This window comes from Ascaphus truei, chromosome 10 (genome assembly GCF_040206685.1).
Source record: "Ascaphus truei isolate aAscTru1 chromosome 10, aAscTru1.hap1, whole genome shotgun sequence".
NCBI classification, from domain to species: Eukaryota; Metazoa; Chordata; class Amphibia; order Anura; family Ascaphidae; genus Ascaphus; species Ascaphus truei.
Window position 1 is genome coordinate 15,318,240 of NC_134492.1, and position 18,861 is coordinate 15,337,100.

At 41.3% G+C, this 18,861-nt stretch overlaps 1 protein-coding gene across 10 annotated transcripts in view; it reads right to left on the reverse strand.

Annotated features, from left to right (window-relative positions):
• The window catches only part of PATJ (PATJ crumbs cell polarity complex component), a 154,519-nt gene that overhangs the window by 29,628 nt on the left and 106,030 nt on the right, over positions 1 to 18,861 (reverse strand). For all 10 annotated transcript variants that reach the window (XM_075615970.1, XM_075615974.1, XM_075615973.1 and 7 more), the window contains 4 exons: positions 16,709 to 16,905; positions 14,377 to 14,468; positions 3,811 to 3,883; positions 366 to 458 (listed from right to left, as the gene is read on the reverse strand). In XM_075615970.1, the coding sequence (XP_075472085.1) occupies positions 366 to 458; positions 3,811 to 3,883; positions 14,377 to 14,468; positions 16,709 to 16,905 (455 nt within the window). The remainder of the gene's footprint in view (positions 1 to 365; positions 459 to 3,810; positions 3,884 to 14,376; positions 14,469 to 16,708; positions 16,906 to 18,861) is intronic.

Genomic DNA, 18,861 nt, shown 5'->3' on the forward strand with positions numbered 1-18,861 from the left:
AAACTCTTCTTCTAATTTATACAAGTCATTTGCAAAGCAAAATGTGAACTATGTATGTATGTATTTATATAGCGCCATTAATGTACGTAGCGCTTCACAGCAGTAATACACGTGACAATCATATAAATACCAAATAATATAAATAACACAAATGGGATAAGTGCTTCAGACATAAAAGTACCATTTAGGAAAAGGAGTCCCTGCTTCGAAGGGCTTACAATCTATACTGGTGCAATAACCTGCAATAAATGACAACATGCTTAGAATGCTAAGGGCCATGTTTGGATGCTAAACAGCACGCTGGAAATAATAATCAGCACATTTCTGATTTAAAAACAAAAAACAAAAAAAAATATGAAACTTACAGCTGTTTTTGTTTCAGGATCAGTCAAGCTTTTCATGAGCTCTCCCAAACTAGCGTCTTCTTCCCCGCTGGAAACTGCAAGGCTATACTGCTCCTGAAAATTAATTAACTTTAATCACCTCTGCAAGTCTTCTTAATGAAGCAGTAGTGCAAAAAAGTTTAGGAAAACCAAATTACATTTTCTAAAACAGCTTTAAAAAAAAAAAAAAAAAAAAAAAATAATTGCTTATTAAAGCTGCAGTTTGAGCAATATCCTACATGTGTTTTTTTTAATAAATCAGTTCTACACTATGAGAAAATACTTGTAGAATTCATTTTTTAAAAGATATTTTTAATGTATTATGTAACGAGCATGTTTTTGTTTCTGTAGCAACCATTTACAAAGTCACATCCCCTTCCTATTCTGCAACAGGCTCTGGCACACCCCTTTTTGAGCCCTGCCCTCTCTAGCAGTGAACAAATTGTATCTAATGACTGCCTGGTCACATGATCTTCCCCGCAGAACTTTGCATCCTTGGTCCTCTTCTGCTGCACCGACAACCATTTAGTGAAACCCTGAGCCGAATCTTCGCCGATTGATCACAGGAGAACGGATCGATCGGCAACTTCGCTAATAACTTGTCAGTATTGATACACATATTGAATTTAAAAAAAAATTAAATGGCAGCAAATCTAATGATACAAGCATAGCCAACTTGCTGAATATTTTTAAAACAAAGAATTTTAATGGAAACGTGGCACAAAAAAAAATATATATAAGCATTCACGAAGTGATTCTTTTTTTTGGCCATAATGTTAATAATCAACTCAAGTAATATCACTATTTAGGTGTTGCATGACTTTTGGGGGTTTGTTACGAATAAGTTAAACCTAGATAGTTTGTAAGTTCTGGAGAACTGTATATCTAAAATCAGACAAATCTTAACTAGCTTAATTTTATTCCAAGTCTGTGTTTTCCATTTAAATAATGCCACTGTATGGTCTTCTACCAACAAGATCTCATGCGGAGTCTTTTCCCTTTAGTTTATCGTTATATTTTGTATCAATTTCAACCTCAAACACTACAAACTTTTCCGTGGTTGCTTCAATCTTTAGCATTGGTTATATTTATTAAACTAGTCTAGATTGCTTCCTCTATCTGTGCCGTGCAAGTAATTGTAATTATACAAATTGATTTATTTGAAATCCAAGCTCTTGCTCTTTAATAAGCAATTAGCCATCTATTAACTAAACATATTTTATTGTTTTCTGATTAAGCACTAAAGTAATTCCACAAATGGTATAAATGTCATATCTGTGTCTTATTTGGGAACAACATTTAATCATCAAAACCACATGCCCATAACTAGGGAACAAAATGCAGCAGTGATTCCAGACATGATACAATGAGTATCTCGTTATTTTCTTTGGAACAATAGTTGAATTATTAACGAATGTAAGAATATAGCACTTAGACACCTTACGTCTAGCCTGAGGCTGGATCGGCATCTCAGTTACAGAGATCTGAGCCGCACACTCACATGGATGTTTAAAGCTGAAGACCAAGTAATATCCTACGTGTGTTTTTTTAAAAAAATAAATCAGTTCTGTACTATGAGAAAATACTTTTTTTTAAATAACTCTGAATTACATTTTTAATGTAACAAGCATTTTCTGTTTCTATAGCAACCACTTACAAAGTCACATCCGCTTCTTCTTCTGAAACAGAACCCCTTTTTGCGCCCTGCCCTCTCTCTAGCAGTGCACCAATTGTACTGTATCTAGTGACTGCCTGGTCACATGGTCTTCCCCTCAGAACTTTGCATCTTTGGTCTTGTTCTGCTGTACTGACAGCCATTTAGTGAACCCCTGAGCTGAATCTTCGCCGATCGATCACAGGAAAACGGATCGATCTGCAACTTAGCTAATTACTTATTGTGTGGATTGTATTGATGCACATATTAAAGGGAAAAATGTTTGTTTTAAAATTAAAAAATAAATAAAAATAAATATGGCAGCTTGGACTGCTGCTTTAAAACCTTTATTGCTATTTTAAGGTTATAATTTATCCCGAGACCCATATTTCAGATAGCCTAATTAAGTTAGGGAGACAAACCAACTGCTTCCATTATTCATTATATACCTACAGTATTATTTTTTGATGCTTAACTTTAGTACAAATAATAGAAAACCAAGATAAAGGTATTACAGTCAGATTTAACAAGATCTATCCGAGTTTGCTACAGACCAGGAAAATGAAAGGAAGGAATCAACAACTTTACAGGTGACTACGCGTTTCACAGACTTTAGCAGCACCAGACAGAAGTGCACTGCAATTCCTTAGTAATCTGCCCGATTTCTGCTTTATCGCAAAACATTACCAAAAAAACACACCTCTTCTGACCTTTCCCTTCTTCACCCAGACTGTTCAACTCAAGTCCTGAACCGCCCCCCCCCCCAACCCCCCAACAGGTCAGGTTATTCCTGCTTTAGCACAGGTGGTTCAATCAGAGGCTCAGTCGAAGACTGAGCTACTGATTGAGCCACCTGTGCTGAAACAGGGATAGCCTTACAAGACCAGTTGGTGGCCCTTGAGGACTGGAGTTGGCCGCCACTGAATTAGAACTTTCTATTTAAAGCACTTACATATGCTAGGTGCCACTTTTTGCAGTAGTATCTACTGTATGTCCAGTCCCTAAGAACCCCCAACAGGTCAGGTCTTAAGGATATCCAAGCTTCAGCACAGGTGGCTCAATCAGTCGAAGACTGAGCCACATGTGTGCTGAAGCTGGGATAGCCTGAAAACCTGAACGGTTGAGGTGGGGGGCGGGGGGGGCCTGAGGACTGGAGTTAAGCACCCCTGGTGTGAGGCCAAGCACAAGACAAGAGGATTAATAGAGAATGATAATGCACTTTAGTTTTTTTAAGATTATTTCTCTTGTCCTAAATGACATCTTAAACCAAAGCTGGCCACCCCTGTAAAGAACTGAAAACATATCTGGGTGATTTTATTTTACATGTCATTATGAAAAACTCCTTTTATATAAATACAGTAATAATAAAAAAGAAATATTACAAGCTTATGTTTTGGGAAAGGTCTAGGTTAAGTGACCACTATATGAAAATGAAAGCAGTTGGGAAGAATGCAAATAATACTGCAACATATTAATACGTAATATTAATCACAGTTGTACATTTTTGCTGAACACGTCGTTTAAATAAGTAGTTTAAATCCAGCTGAATAGCTGGTGCACAAGTAAAGAAATCACTTTGCAAGGCTACAAGGGACGGACATTAGCTCTCAAACTGAGACTACCACTTCAGGGGCCAGTGATTTAGCCCTTAATGTTACTCCAAATAGAAGGATAGCCAAAATAGCCTTGTTCTCCTACAAGAGAATACACACGTGCTCCTATGTTGTTGACTGAACCGTGTAAATGTCAAGACTTGATCTGAGATCTTCTCACCTGATTAGAAAATTGAGAGCTTGTTGATAATGGATGGGGATTAATGGCCATCTGTTGGACTGCATCTTTATTCCTGTGAAATGTTAAGAGGAAAACATAATTAGCTTCTGAATGTGTATAACACAGCACTGATTGAAGAGGTCTCTTAAATGAACCATTTCCCGATCAACTCTGCTATTTGTTACAGTAACATTCAAGTTAAGTCTAATTTGTACTTATAAAATGCTAAAGGCGGCTATTTGAATGTATTGCCAGTAATGGCCCAGCTCTACTCTGCCTATATGGTATTAAAAAATGGGAAGTATTCTAGTGGTCAGTATCCATTTAAACCTCCCAACCTGTCCCACTTATAACATCCCTGTATACTTTTTCTTGTTGCGTTATTACACAGCCCCGCGAGTTCTCCACCTAGGATTCCAATTCCACGATGAACCTTTGTTTATATACTATTGACACCTCTGCTTACCACCCCCCCTGCTCCCCTAAGGCCCACCCCCCTTGTTAGCCCCCTCTTCTCACTATCAAAGCACTGGTTGGTAAACTTGCTATAAAATCATTGCACCTGCAAAAAGGTATATAGTACCTTCATTGAACAAAACATTTGGTTGCAGCTGTCTCGCCACGACCAAGCCTCCACCGGCGTTCGGCTGCAGAGGGACAGTCAGCCACCGGGCGTTTCGCCAAGATAAGTTAATTTAAGGGTTCATTTATCAGTATGGGTAGGGGGTTAAGGATAGGGGCTTTTAGGTAAAAGGTTAGATTTTCATGTATAGGGGGTAGCATTAGTATTAGGGTTTAAGATTCTCGGTTTGTAGTGTAAGGTTAGGAACTTACCTTGGCAGCGAAGCAGCCGGCGGAGAGGCGAGTAGCTTCAAAACGGCCGCGACCAAATATTCTAGACCAGTACCTTTCTTTTGTAATATCACCACACACATGGGACCCGTGTTATCATACAAATTTCCCTTCAACTCCTCTGAGCGAGCTATTTTTACCCTATATGTCCCCTGTCCTACAACCACAGCACGCCGATTTGATACTAGTTCTGTTCGACACTAAACAATATGTTTTGGTTATGATAGTAAATCCTTTGTTATGGTAAAATTGCAAGTCTGTAATTTTTCAATGCGGCCAATCTCATAATTTGCAACGATAAATCTGTACAGAGTAATTTCATTAATGGGACACTGTTTTTGACACAAAAAAAAACGGGTCCTTCAAAAAATTATTTATGTTTGTTATGTTTTGTACAGAAAATATTATGCGTCTGACAATGCCTGATAACTTTAGGCATTTAATAATTACAAAAAAAATAAATAATAATTGTGATAATCTATTATGTTTTAGCATAAAAACCACACTGGAATTTTCTAGTTTTGTAAATTATGTAATGGGCAGAATTAAATTGGAAATAGCTTTTCAGCTCCACAAAGAGGCAGGTCCGAACAGAAAATGCAGTAGTATAGTCCCAAACTATAGGACCCATCTCCGCTGCAAGTGTCAGTGACATCTTTCTCGGTGGTGTAAAAAACATGCATCGCTTGGCAGATTTCATCAACTGTGTTTAAAGCGGTGTTTTCCAGCCTTTCCCGGACTGTAACCGATATTTATTTTTATATCGAGACTGTTAGGACGGAGACACGGCACACACTCAAAAACAGATCAAATGCCGCAGCATACAGTACACAAAATATCCCCTCGTCCTAAAAATACTGCGCAAGCTGTGATCTTACCATTTAGGGAAGAAACACAACACGTGTCACAGAAAAGCGGTCTGAAAAACAGATACCCTCGTGTGCCGAATATGAAAAATAGGTTACCCGCACCTGTCAGCGAAAGGTAGAACCGCACTGATCTGTTCAGTGTAACTTTTCCCCTGGTATACCCCTGCCTACTATCCTAACCGGCTTGCGACCTCCCCCCCCTGCTCGGCTCCAGCATCAAATCACGCCGCTGGGTCATTTGACGTTGGGTTACCATGACGACGCGTCGCTAGAAGGAAAGGTAAGTTGGTTACAGAGGCCTCGCGCGGTTCCCGGTATTCAATTTAAATGCCTTGGGGGAGAGCGTGGGACCCCTGTAACCGTCGCGCCGCGCCGCCCCCGAGTTTGCACAACGCTGATCTAAAGGACAACTGTTAAATTCTATATATTTTTTTACTATTTGAGGTTACAGTGGAGTTTTCTCCGATAATGAAAAGCATAGTTAACCCTTTCATAACGATGAAACCTGCTTTACATTGCCTCACATTTTATTTCTTGAACATTTTAGAAAGTAAACAATGAAGTCATCTAAATCTAGATTTGGAAAGAGATTTCCGCTTGTCCTCTCCTATTGAATCATTATGTTAATACAGTATGTTATGCCAACAGTTTCAGCAAAAATCTTAGTTTACTTATTGAATACAAAAAGTTACAAATAAAAAGTTGTCAAACCCTGCCATGGTATCTGGCAGGCAGTATAATTCATATGCATCTGGCAGGCAGTATAATTTATATGCATATTATTAATTTATTGGCATCAATACAACCCCAATACTACAGCCAATATGACAAATTATTTAGTACATTATTATGGATTTATATTCTTTCTTCATAAATATGGGCCATTTAGTTCAATACTTTAGCCAAAATATTTTGAGCCTACCACATCATGGTAGACCTATTTTAGTAGGTCCTACACTAACAATATTATATTGTCTTATGTATTTCTTCCACTGCCTAGAGAGAAGAGCAACCAAAATACTGCAGCCAATAGCATGGGGTGCGTAACATATATGCAGTGCCTAAATGGTTAAAATGGAAAACAACCTTTCCAGTTCTGGCTTGTGTAGACCCATACAGAATATACTGTAAGACACTGTCCCATCCAACTACAAGCACGTTTACTAAACCGTAAAAGGATAAGGAATGAAAACTCGCTCCGATTTCATGGCTGACAAAATGCTACAGTGATCAAACAGAAGCAGGCAGTAAATCACATGGTGGTTACAGACTGTAAAATGACCTGCTTAGCACATTACATGGAAGACATCAAATCAGAATTTGAGGAAAATTTAATAAACTCTGCATTTTCAAGCAGTATTTTATTTGCAAACGAACAGTTCTTCTTTATGGGGAAAAGAACATTTAAGTTAGAGAGAGAAAAATCTCACAATAACTGATCTCTTGTAGTATTATAGGTTCATTTTTGACACCATCTCACCTGCAATGTACTGGGTACATCCCGCCGCTCAGAAGAAGATTTTGTATGACAACCAGATAATTATGTTAATGTATTACTTCCTGGTAAAGCAATTTTATAAATAAATAAATAATAATAAAAAAATAAATAAATAAAGGATAAGAAGCCTTGTAAAGAAGGATTCAATTATTAGGAGCCCGCTAGACATCTACTGTACTACTTAAAGGGTTTCCTTGAAGTGGTTGCAAGTTTAACAATGTTTTAGCCAAAAGGTTGAATTAAGAGACCCATATTTCTGAGAAGAAAAAACATATAAAAACGAATCAAATAAATGTGTCATATTAAAAGTGCATTGTTCACTGCAGACAATCTACCGACCTCCACATACTGAAACACACGCACACTGACATCTTTTGATAGGGGTGTAAATAAAAAATGGGAAAAAAGCAACAAATGCCAATACATTTCCTTCCATTTCAACTTCTTGAAGCTTAAAACACAATTTCTGGCGCATGCGCGGCAGGAGCAGGGATGGCAGCTTAACCTGATCGCTCCGAATCCCGCCGGCAGTAAACACACAAAAAAGCATAATAAAACTCATCAAAAGCGCATAAAAATAACAGGACTTAGTAGGCATAAGAACCAGGCATAAAGTCTCATGGCGGCTACAAGGCGAAAATCTAAACAGAAGGAAGACGTGCGTTCATACTTTGTGGGAGCGCAAAAGATACAGGAGGAAGAAAACATGGCGGCATCCGAATCTGATTCCGGTCCGGAGATGGACGCGATAACGGAGAAACAGACGGGTGCTCTGAAGAAAGAAATAGCCAAACTCCTATCTGACTTAAAAACATTCTTCCGCGGGGAAGTGGACGCTTTAAGAAAAGACATACACAGCATCGGGGCCCGCACAAACGATCTGGAGGAGAAGATGGACGAATCCACCCGCTGTCAGACCGCTACAGACTCCAGAGTTACTATACTGGAGAGAAAAGTAGCAGAACTTGAAGAACGCCACGAAGACAGCGAGAACAGAGACAGGCGAAATAATCTGAGGATACGGGGGATACCGGAAGAGATCCTGGACCCCGAGCTATTAATAAACCGCTGGATGACATCTATAATGCCAGAAAAAACAGAATCCGAACTGGTAATGGACAGATGTCACCGGGCGTTGAGGGCCAGGCCACTTCCCAATAACCCCCCCAGAGATGTGATCACGAGACTACACCACTTTAAGACCAAAGCCGACATATGTAAAATCACCAGGGCCACCCCCACGATCAAATTCGAGGGCGCAGAGATGTCAATATTCCAAGACATCTCTCCAATCACTCTGGGACGGCGTCAAGCCCTACAGCCAGTCACTAGACTCCTAAGAGAGAAAAATGTCCGCTACCGCTGGGCTTTCCCCTTTGCCCTGATTGTACTGCAAAATGGCAGGTCACACGTCCTTAAGCACATCGCAGAGGGGCCTGGGTTCCTGGCCAAGTTGGGATATCCTAATGCTTTACCGCAGTCTGACACCCCAGCTGGACGAGTGACTCAACGGACGGAATGGGAAAAGGTGCGACAGCCATCCGGACAACAACACACAAAAGCTGGCCCTTCAAGACCGGGGTGAAGATTGAACACCAAAGTTCTCAGTTTCGTTCACCAGTTGTTTACGTTAAAAAGTTTGGAACTATATACCCTCCCGAGCTACAGCCCCAAGTAAGAGGGGCTATAATACACCCCCCACGAAAGCCCTGACTCAGACTGAATTGGCCTCGCTGGCAGTCCAGAAAAAGACAAAGGAAGAAAAAACATGGCAAAATCTGCCTAGCCTGTAAACTTACCAAGATGGCTTCATAAGGCTCCACGAGGCTCCAAGAGTAGCTGAGCGGGAGAAAACGGAGAAGAAGGGACGGATCAGAATGGCGGAGAAAGCTCGGGCGTGCATGTGAGGAGCTCCGGGTAACCCCGCCCATCGGGACCGCGTACACCAACCACAAGACACTGCCAGACCTGCGCACGCCCCCAGCTGACGTCGATAAATATCTTCCCGCGAGAGGCCGGCGCTCGGAAACTGACGTCATCAACAGCGACTCTGGCGCGGGACGCACAGGATGCAAGCAGTTCAAGCACAGAGGACAGAAGCAGTAACCGGAAGGCTTGCGCAGAGCACCGGAGCTCTCCAGAGGGGTCCGCGCACTCCCCTACTGGGGAGAGGGGCTGAGCTTAACTTATAGAGATAGGGTAGCCAGTTAAAACCTGTAAAATAAAAGTAATAGAAGCTAGAAAGTAAAAGGTTGGGATCAACCGGAGTTTTTTGCCAGACAAAAAGATGAGTTATAGTTGAAATTATCATGCTGTTTATATGCTGTATGTTAAAAAAATGTTTTCATTTTGCTGCCGGCGGAGGGGCGGGAGTCTGCCCTCTCTAGTGCCTGTTGGCATGTGCCTCTGGGGTTGGAATGTGGCCTTAAGCCACAGTCTAATCAAAGACCTGGGCTGCCGCGAGCTGGATGATTTCCCACAACCCTATATGGGGAAATGAGAACATCCGGAAGCGGAGCGGTGTTCCCGGGCAGCAAACCACAGGTCTCCAAAGACCAAATGGGTTTCCCTTGTTGATATAACAAGGCTATATGTCCCCTGTCACTCCCCTTTGTGTTTTCCTCCCCCCCCCCTCAGGTACCCTCAGAACAGAAAACATGGCAACACAAGACCTACAGATCCTCTACCATCAGCCGCCGGCCCACCACAACCCGGGTAAGAGGAGAAACCTATACACATACGCAGAATCATCACACACACAACGATGACATTATCATTCATATCCCAGAATGTCAAGGGATTTAATTCCCCCCAAAAACGCAGAAAAGCGTTTGCTGAATTCAAGCGCAGAAATTCTGACGTTCTATTCCTTCAGGAGACGCATTATTGCCGTAATAAGAACCCGAGTTATATAGACAAACAGTATAGGAAATTCTATTTGGCTTCAGCCAAAGAAAAGACAAAGGGAGTGGCTATCTTGATTCATAATAGAATCCCATTCGTGTTGGAGAAGATAAAAAGAGACCCTGACAGTAGATACCTTATTATAGTAGGCACCCTACAGCAAACTAAAGTTACATTGGCGTGTATATATGCCCCCTGCGAAAATAATCCCCAGTTCTTTACAGAGTTCTTTCTTAAATTGCAAAATTGCGCAATTGGTAACGTGATACTAGCGGGAGATTTTAACAAGGTCTTAGACCCGCGCATAGATAGATCGCCGAGACAGGAGAAGGGGAGACAGGCAGGAACCAGAGAGCTACTAGAAGGGCTACGAAGGGGATGTCTGGTGGACATATGGCGAGAACAACACCCAGGCGAGCGCTCATATACATTCTACTTGCACCCACATGACAGCTATAGCAGACTTGACCACTTCTTTGTATCGAGTAGAATGGTCCCACAAATTTCCGACACTCTTATACATGACATTACATGGTCGGATCATGCGTCTATCGAGCTAAGATGCACCCAAATTAGGCAGGTTAGCCCGGGAGCAAACTGGAAACTAAACGAGTCCCTTATTAAAATTCCAGAATTAGCGCAGACAATCAAAGACGAGATCAGACAATTTTTTATTACAAACACAGGCACTGTGGAATCCCACAACATGTTGTGGGAGGCTCACAAGGCCACAATTAGAGGGACACTGATTGGTCTCGCAGCAAGACGTAAACGGCAAAGAGAAGCGAAATTGACACAGCTATATCAGAGGCTACATGAACTCTCTGCACTACATAGCCGATCAGGTGGAGAGGATGTTCTTAAGGAGTTGAAAGATATAAGAATTGAGCTTAATCTTCTCCTCACGTCCCAGGCTGAGAGAGATATAAGTTGGACAAAGAGGAAATTTTTCGAGAAAGCCAACAAGCCGGACACTATGTTAGCCAACAGGATCCGAAATAGGCAGCCAAGTTATAACATACAAACTTTAAAAACCAAATCGGGGGAGATGACCTCCAACCCCAAACGCATAGTGAAAGAGTTTAGGCTGTATTATGAACAGCTATATAATGGGGAGAAAGTGACACACAATCCAAAAACAACTAATCTTTTACAGTCCTTCCTAGAGGAAGCAGCCCTCCCAGAGCTGAGCAGGCTGGAAAACGAAGCAGCTCAATCTGACTTCACGTTAGAGGAATTGATGACGGTAATCAAACATCTTAAGCCCTCCAAGGCCCCAGGCCCAGACGGGTTTTCTAATCTATACTACAAGAAATTTATAGGGGTGCTAGCACCACATATGCTCAAGTTATTCAATGGAGTTCTGGCGGGGGAACCCTTCTCGGCCCAGATGCTTCAGGCGTCAATCTCCATAATTTATAAAAAGGACAAAGATCCCACAAACTGCCAAAGTTACCGGCCAATCTCTTTAATAAATTCGGACGTTAAAATATATTCCAAACTATTGGCCAATAGATTGAGTTCGATCCTGCCGAGGCTTATCCACCCGGACCAGGTTGGCTTTATTAGAGACAGACAGGCGGCCGACAACACAAGAAAAATAATAGATATTATTAACTACATTAACGCCAACGGGATCCGAGGAGTAGTTTTAAGTTTAGACGCAGAGAAGGCTTTTGACAGGATCGATTGGCCATATATGGAGTCCACGCTTGAGGCATTCGGGTTCGGAGAAAAACTCATAAGGGCAATAAAAGCATTATATACGACCCCGACCGCCAGGGTGATACACCAGGGCTTCCCATCTGAGGTGTTTAAAATTAAAAGCGGTACCAGACAGGGCTGCCCACTATCGCCCCTGTTGTTCGCCCTATGCGTGGAACCGTTGGCGGCACACATCCGCCATCACCCGGACATCGCCGGAGTGCAAATTAGTTCCCAAGAGCATAAAATCGCTCTATACGCAGATGACATTATATTATCGTTAACAAAGCCGCTTACTTCGTTGCCCAATCTGTTCGCGCTATTAGATAAATTCAGCAGAATCTCCGGCTTTAAGATTAACCAATCAAAATCGGAGGCATTGAATCTCAACATTCCAAAGGAGACAGAGAAACTAATTGAGATTAATTTTCAATTTAAATGGCAGGCCAGAGCTATAAAATATCTCGGAATATTTCTCACGAAACATAGCCGCAATCTCTATCAAGAGAACTACCCGAGACTTCTAAGAGCCCTCACTAAGGAACTCAAAGAGTGGGCCGCCTATGGGATATCCTGGATTGGCAGGATCTATTGTGTGAAAATGAACCTCCTCCCTAGGATACTATACCTTGTTCCAAACTCTCCCGATACCCGTAGTAAGATCAGACATTTTAGCATTACAGAAAGCAGTTACGAAATTCATTTGGAAAAATAAAAAACCACGGGTAAAAATGTCAATTATGCAAAGACCTAGGGAAACTGGAGGTCTGGCAGTGCCGACCTTGATGGCTTACTATAAAGCGGCCCAACTATGCCAGATTACACAGTGGCATGGTGATCCAGAGCTGAGGCGATGGGTAGCTTTGGAGAGGGAGGTGTGTGCTCCGCTAGAGCTCAAGGATCTTATTTGGTATCCCAGGGCTAGACTAAAAGATCTAAAGAACCCGCTGCCCTCTGTGTTGAACTCTCTCTCGGTCTGGGAATCGACAAAAAATAGACATTCATTGACCTCTAAAGATTCATTAATGGCCCCTTTATATGGCAATCCGGACTTTGCTCCGGGGTTAACTGATAGGAACTTCATATGCTGGCAAAAGGGGGGCTTAAGAAGGCTTAAGGACCTGGAGGGCAGAGACACAATCAAAACATTCGAGATTTTACAGTCAGAAAAGGGCTTACCCAACACAGATTTTATTAGATACCTCCAGGTTCGGGCATTTTATACCAAACACCCAAACAGACCACCACTAACTAATTTTGAAAAGCTCTGTGATCGGGGAACCGATACACGGGGACTCATCTCTGCTCTGTACAGGGAGGTGGTTGGGACAGACAAGGATGACTCACATAGACCCAGTTTTATGACTCAATGGGAGACAGACCTGACAGGACCGTTAGAAGACGAAGAGTGGACAGCAATTTTCAAAGCTGCGGCCAGCAGCTCGATTTGTACGACACTGAAGGAGAACTGAAAGTATTATTGAGGTGGTACCTCACCCCAGTTAGAATGGCAAAATTTATCGCGGGAGCTTCCCCTCTCTGCCCTAGACAGTGTGGGGAACAGGGGGACCTGGTACACATGCTGTGGTCTTGTCCACGAATCATACCCGTATGGACACAAATTAGAGATTGGCTTCAAAAGGTCTTTTTGGGCCTCAAAATCCAACTGGATCCGTGGGTTTTCTTATTAGGTAGGCCCACGGACGAGGTATCTCGATCAGGAAACAAACTAATAGCACACTTTGCTACGGCGATGAGGTGCGAGACCGCAGCGTTGTGGAATCAGAATGCAATTCCATCGATAGACAAAATTCGGAATAGAATTTGGATCGCCTGCCAGATGGAAAAGTTGACAAGTCTAGTCAACGACACTGGCTCAAATTTTCAAAAAGTCTGGTCATTGTGGCTGGCACAGACCGATATCCCAGGGATGAGCAATGCCACCGTTTGGCTTTGATAGTAACAAGTGGGCTGTCCTTCAGTGACGGAACAGACACACGAGAGAGCTGACAAATAGTTTGACATATAGGACAAATGCGAGAGACCTACACCTTCCCCTGATCGTTGGACTCGGTGGGTTGATCGAGGAGTTAGATCAGAACATGCAGAAAGAGCCAGGTTTAGTGGAATACTCGGAGGATATTACACCCATCCATGAGCCGTTACCTGCCCCCCCCACCCCCTCACCTTCCCCTCTCACGTCTTCCCCCTACCATGTTCGTCTTGATGTTTTTATGTCATAAAGCAGACTAAATGATACCAATATGATTTTGGATTGTACTATCTCTGCAAAAAAACAATAAAAGAAAGTTATAAAAAAAAAAAAACACAATTTCTTTCTACTAACAGAGTACCACAAAACATTGCAGTGATCTGGACATTTTTTGCTGCCTAAAGAACTTATGAGCGCTTTCAATCACTAAATCAAGTCTTCCGATTTCTCACAGCAAGACATTTAATATCGGCGTTCAATGGTAGAGCCTCGCCGTGATTGACTCTATAACTTATTTTGGTTTCTTGTATAATAGTGCAATACTTTTTTTTAAATCACACATTCTAAACCCTAATGCTAAATACATTTCCTTACAATACCACCCAACTAAGTGCTCTGAGATGTATACATATACATTACATAAAGCACAAACACGGAAACATACATTTGATGCCCAGATGTGTTACTGACCGACACAAACTACCCCTTATTATCGGAAAATGTGCATAGTGGTCAGGTCCTCTTACCGTATAAAAACCAGCTTGAGGTTTGTAGGTGCAGCTTTGATGATGGCTGATGCATTTTGGTGGCTTTTTCCAAATAAGATGTGATTGTTTAGCTGTAAAAACATTTTTCTTTTAGAACAACAAAGGCTTTATTGGAGCAACACACAATTGTGACTCAGGTGAAGTGCCAGATCCCATTACTCAGCAGTCACAAGACGATGCTCAGACTGACCTGCACTGATCGTATTTGGCTGAACACTTGTTTTGGGAGTATTTATTACACCTAATTATTCTTGGTCTGCGACCTTTGATACGTCAGAGATTCATCCTCAATGAGTTTTGAGTTACCATTTTGTTTAGTTTAAACAGACCATATACTTAGCAACTAAAAAGTAAAGCACAGATGAATGGAAATGCACCTCTAAAACTTTGATTTTCAGTATCATGCTTATTGTTGTGATGAGGTTTAGCGACTTCCTGCAAGTCAAAGGTGGAACGCATAATCTATTCTTAAGAAGATTTGCTACATTGCCAAGGGGTTTCACTTTATTGCAACTCCCACACACATTAAGTAAGAACCTCATTGCTTTTAATAGTGTAATACAGTTGAACTGCTCACATAATTTGTATGGTTTACTTTCTTTTTACATCAGAGACTCACATTAACTGAATCACAACATAGAGGCGATTTGGGGACCGGATTCACTGCTTTAATATTGTTCTGTACGAGATGATGCTACACTCTTTGGCAGGAAGGCAGCCAACCAAGACATGGCGAATACAAAGATGACATGTCATCTGCTCACATGTCTACATTTAATTGTTTCAAAAGGAACAGAGGAATGTTTCCATACACTGGAACAAACTGCAAAAGAAACTATAGAGAATTCTAACTAATAAATCAACAGGGAATAATCCCTCATTTCAAAATCGAAAACATTCTTCCATGCAGAATACAACTAACTGAAACTTGTTTGTGGAAGAAATAAACTCAAGAGATGGTATGGTCTCTATGGTCACAAAGCTCTTCCAGGATTACACTCATAATGCCCAATTAGAATCTTAAAACATACGGACTTGTTATGATACAGTGAATGTAAACAATTATGGAATTCCATTATGCAACATACCCAAAAGTAACAGACTGCAAACACTATAAAATTAAGTACTTTAAAGGCTCGTTCAGAGCAGCAACACACGTTTAAACACAGTTTTAAATTGAAATCCACAGTGGGAGTAAGATTATAATTACATTCGCTATATACTGTACCTCTCAGCGGTGGAATATCCAGTGCAAAATGCAGACTAAAACCTGAAAAATCTGCACATATAATTGGGGGTTCAGTCATAGATATATTTATTCTGGGTGATGCATCTACTTCATACTGCCAACTCCGTGAATTACTGCAGGAATGTTCGTTTATCCTGGTAATACCTGATTTCTTTCTATTCTTTGCACCATTAACTGCAAGATTGCCAAGGTTTTGAGTTCAGTCAAACCCCAATGTTATGCACAAATAATTTAAATTATAAAAATTGAAGATGCTACTGTTTTTACACACACACACACACACACACACACACACACACACACACACACACACACACACACACACACACACACTTTAATAACTAGGCCAAATAAGTCAATACATCATGTGCTACCCACTAAAAGCAATGCAGCTTTAACAATGCTTGATGGCATTACAATTTGCTTTAACAAAATATTTTAATCTGGTTTTTTTTTTTGGAAGAATAACATTTTTAAGTAAGTTTTACCAGGTAATACTGAATCGAAAAACCATCAGTTAGGAAATGTAATTATTTTCTATAAAGCAACCTTTTCATGGGTTTCATGACATGTGTGCATGGCTTAGTTAACAACACGGCCATTGTGTAATGGAAGATGAGAGGTGGACGAAACTGCACGGGCAGGAAACATTTGGTGGTTCTACAGCTGGTAGTGTATGTTCCAATAACCTCACATTACCAAGGCGGTGACTCTGCCACATGTGAAATCATTGTCACGGCTCATGCTCAATGTGGACCACTCGGAATAGTTGTTGTAGAATCAGATGCAGCCTGCAGAGCGTGTGCGCACACACACACGTCACTTTAAGTCTATTTGATCCTGTAGATTATACCCAATAGACTTAGCTGCTCAGAGTTAGTCACCATGGTGACTAGTCTCGGGCTTACTGTAATAAAAAATAAATAATGTGATATGGATTTAAGGAGAAGTGCCTTTTATGGCCAATATTCTTGGTATATTTCACAAGCACAGTTTTAATTTTATCGGTGTGATTAAACGCATCAATATTTTCTGGAATTGTTATCATAAAGAAACCTTTACCTCTAAAAGCTCATCGCCAACAAGAATTCTCCCATCCCTTCCGACAGGTCCATCTGGGTTAATGGCCACTACAAAGATGCTCATATGCGACCGGTCTTTGTTACCGGCCAGACTGAGTCCTAGTCCATGCTTATCCTTTTCAAGTTCAATAATATGCAAGTCTCCAGGCAGGTCCGCATATCTTTGCCTTATTTTTTCTAGACAAAAGAAATACCAAAAGTACCTTAGTTAATACAACCACATCAACAGCTCAGCAAGGTCTCCAACCCCGATTTCCACCATTATCTCTTAGCATATAGTGCTTGCACTGCAGCAAGGGATTCTGGGCAATGACATGCTCAAGTGTGTGCTCATTTGCATGTCATTTCCCAGAATCCCAGGCTGCAGTGGAAGCACTAGAGATAAGGGGGAGAGGCAGGGCTGCAGACCTGTCTGAGACATGTAAATGTGCTCACAAGTGATATTTTTTATTATTTAATACAAAAAGACACAGTGTGGAGGACCCACAAAATATTTTGATATTCCTTTGTTGTCAAGACCAGAGCAATTTTCGCCTAGCGTACTATTTATTACCAAGCCTTAAGACACAATGTGGCCCAAATTATGGTTCAACACTGTTTAGTAACTATGTGCAGCATCCTGGGGGCTTATCCTCAAGGGGAGAGGGAGTGGCTCAGTGAGAGTTTGAAGCAGGGGAGCCTGGTTCAATTCCCGGTGTCGGCTCCTTGTGACCTCAGGCGCCAAAAAATAGATTGTAAGCTCCACGGGGCAGGGACAGCCTGCAAAATGTCTCTGTATGCTATTATTATTATTATTATCCTGGAGCATTGCACATTACAATAGCTGTAAAATGTCTGTACGTCTTCCAGTAACGTTTAAAGAAGCACGGCACGAGACTTCTGTACCATTTCATTTTTAGCTTATCTGAGTTAGGGGGTTCTCTGGAGCTAGTCTGTGGTCCCCAGAACTCCGGGGCCACCCAGATTCTGATCATTGATCATAAATAACCGCGGGATCAGGGTCTGGAGGCCAATGGAAAGTTGCAGCATCATAGAGAGATGGCGACATGGCTTTCTGTTCATGACTCCCCCCCCCCCCCCCCCCCCGACACATATTTGTCGGTTTTTTGTATGTCAAAACTGACCCTAAATAAACCCCTACAAATATAAAATCGGGAACAGGGCGATAACGCAGAAGACTGTGGACGACAGACCAGGAATGATTGGGATACACTTGAGAAAAGACAGCTTTGGGGAAGAAGGGGGGGGGGGGTTGAGGGGGGAGGAGGGGGTGATTGCCACTTTAACTGTAAACAATTTACAGAAAATCTTTAAGACTACATCACAACATCCATTTTCAATAACTATCACTAAACAAAAGGGTGCGTGACCTCAGAAATGAGATTGACTGATTTATGCAGATGATATACAGCCTTGCCTTCAGAGACTCATGAATGTGCGATTATTGAATGCATAATGTGTGTTAACCTTTGGCAAACAGGAAATGCTCAGAAAGCCTGCTACTAACATCCCTTGAGCAATGAGGAGTGGAAGCACATTTCATTTTTAAAAGTAAAAAAGGAGTAGAGTCTTTATCTGCTGGTTTTATTGAGGCAACCTTACCTGGCAACAAAAAGAAAAGTTGACAATGATGTAATGGTCCATTTTGGAGTTTAGGTCCATTCTATGGTAGCGCTAATTAGGCAACCTCTACCTCGAAGTTTAAGGAGTTGTGATTTTGAAAAAGCATAAGCACCAATAATCCTTGAAATCATAAATGAACACTGGCAATTATTAAAGACGACATTTATTGTTAGGATTGCGAACGGAATTGTACAATTTGGGGACCAGTTAAACCAGTCCCTGCCAGCTGGGTTTGAGCAGGGGGTTTTAATTCAATTTACACTTGTCACGTTATGCATGAGTTAATATTTTAATCACTGGATTATTAAGTTTATTCACAGTATATTTTTAGTGATCACTATTAGTGTTAGCGCCTTTCTTTCACTATAACACAGCAATATAGCCAACCAGCACATAAATTGTTAAAGACGAAAACCCATGAAAGCATTGGACTGAAAAAGTATTGGTTTAGCAATATGCAAGATCAATAACAAAGTATCTGTTAAATAATGGTACCTCTGCACTGTATGA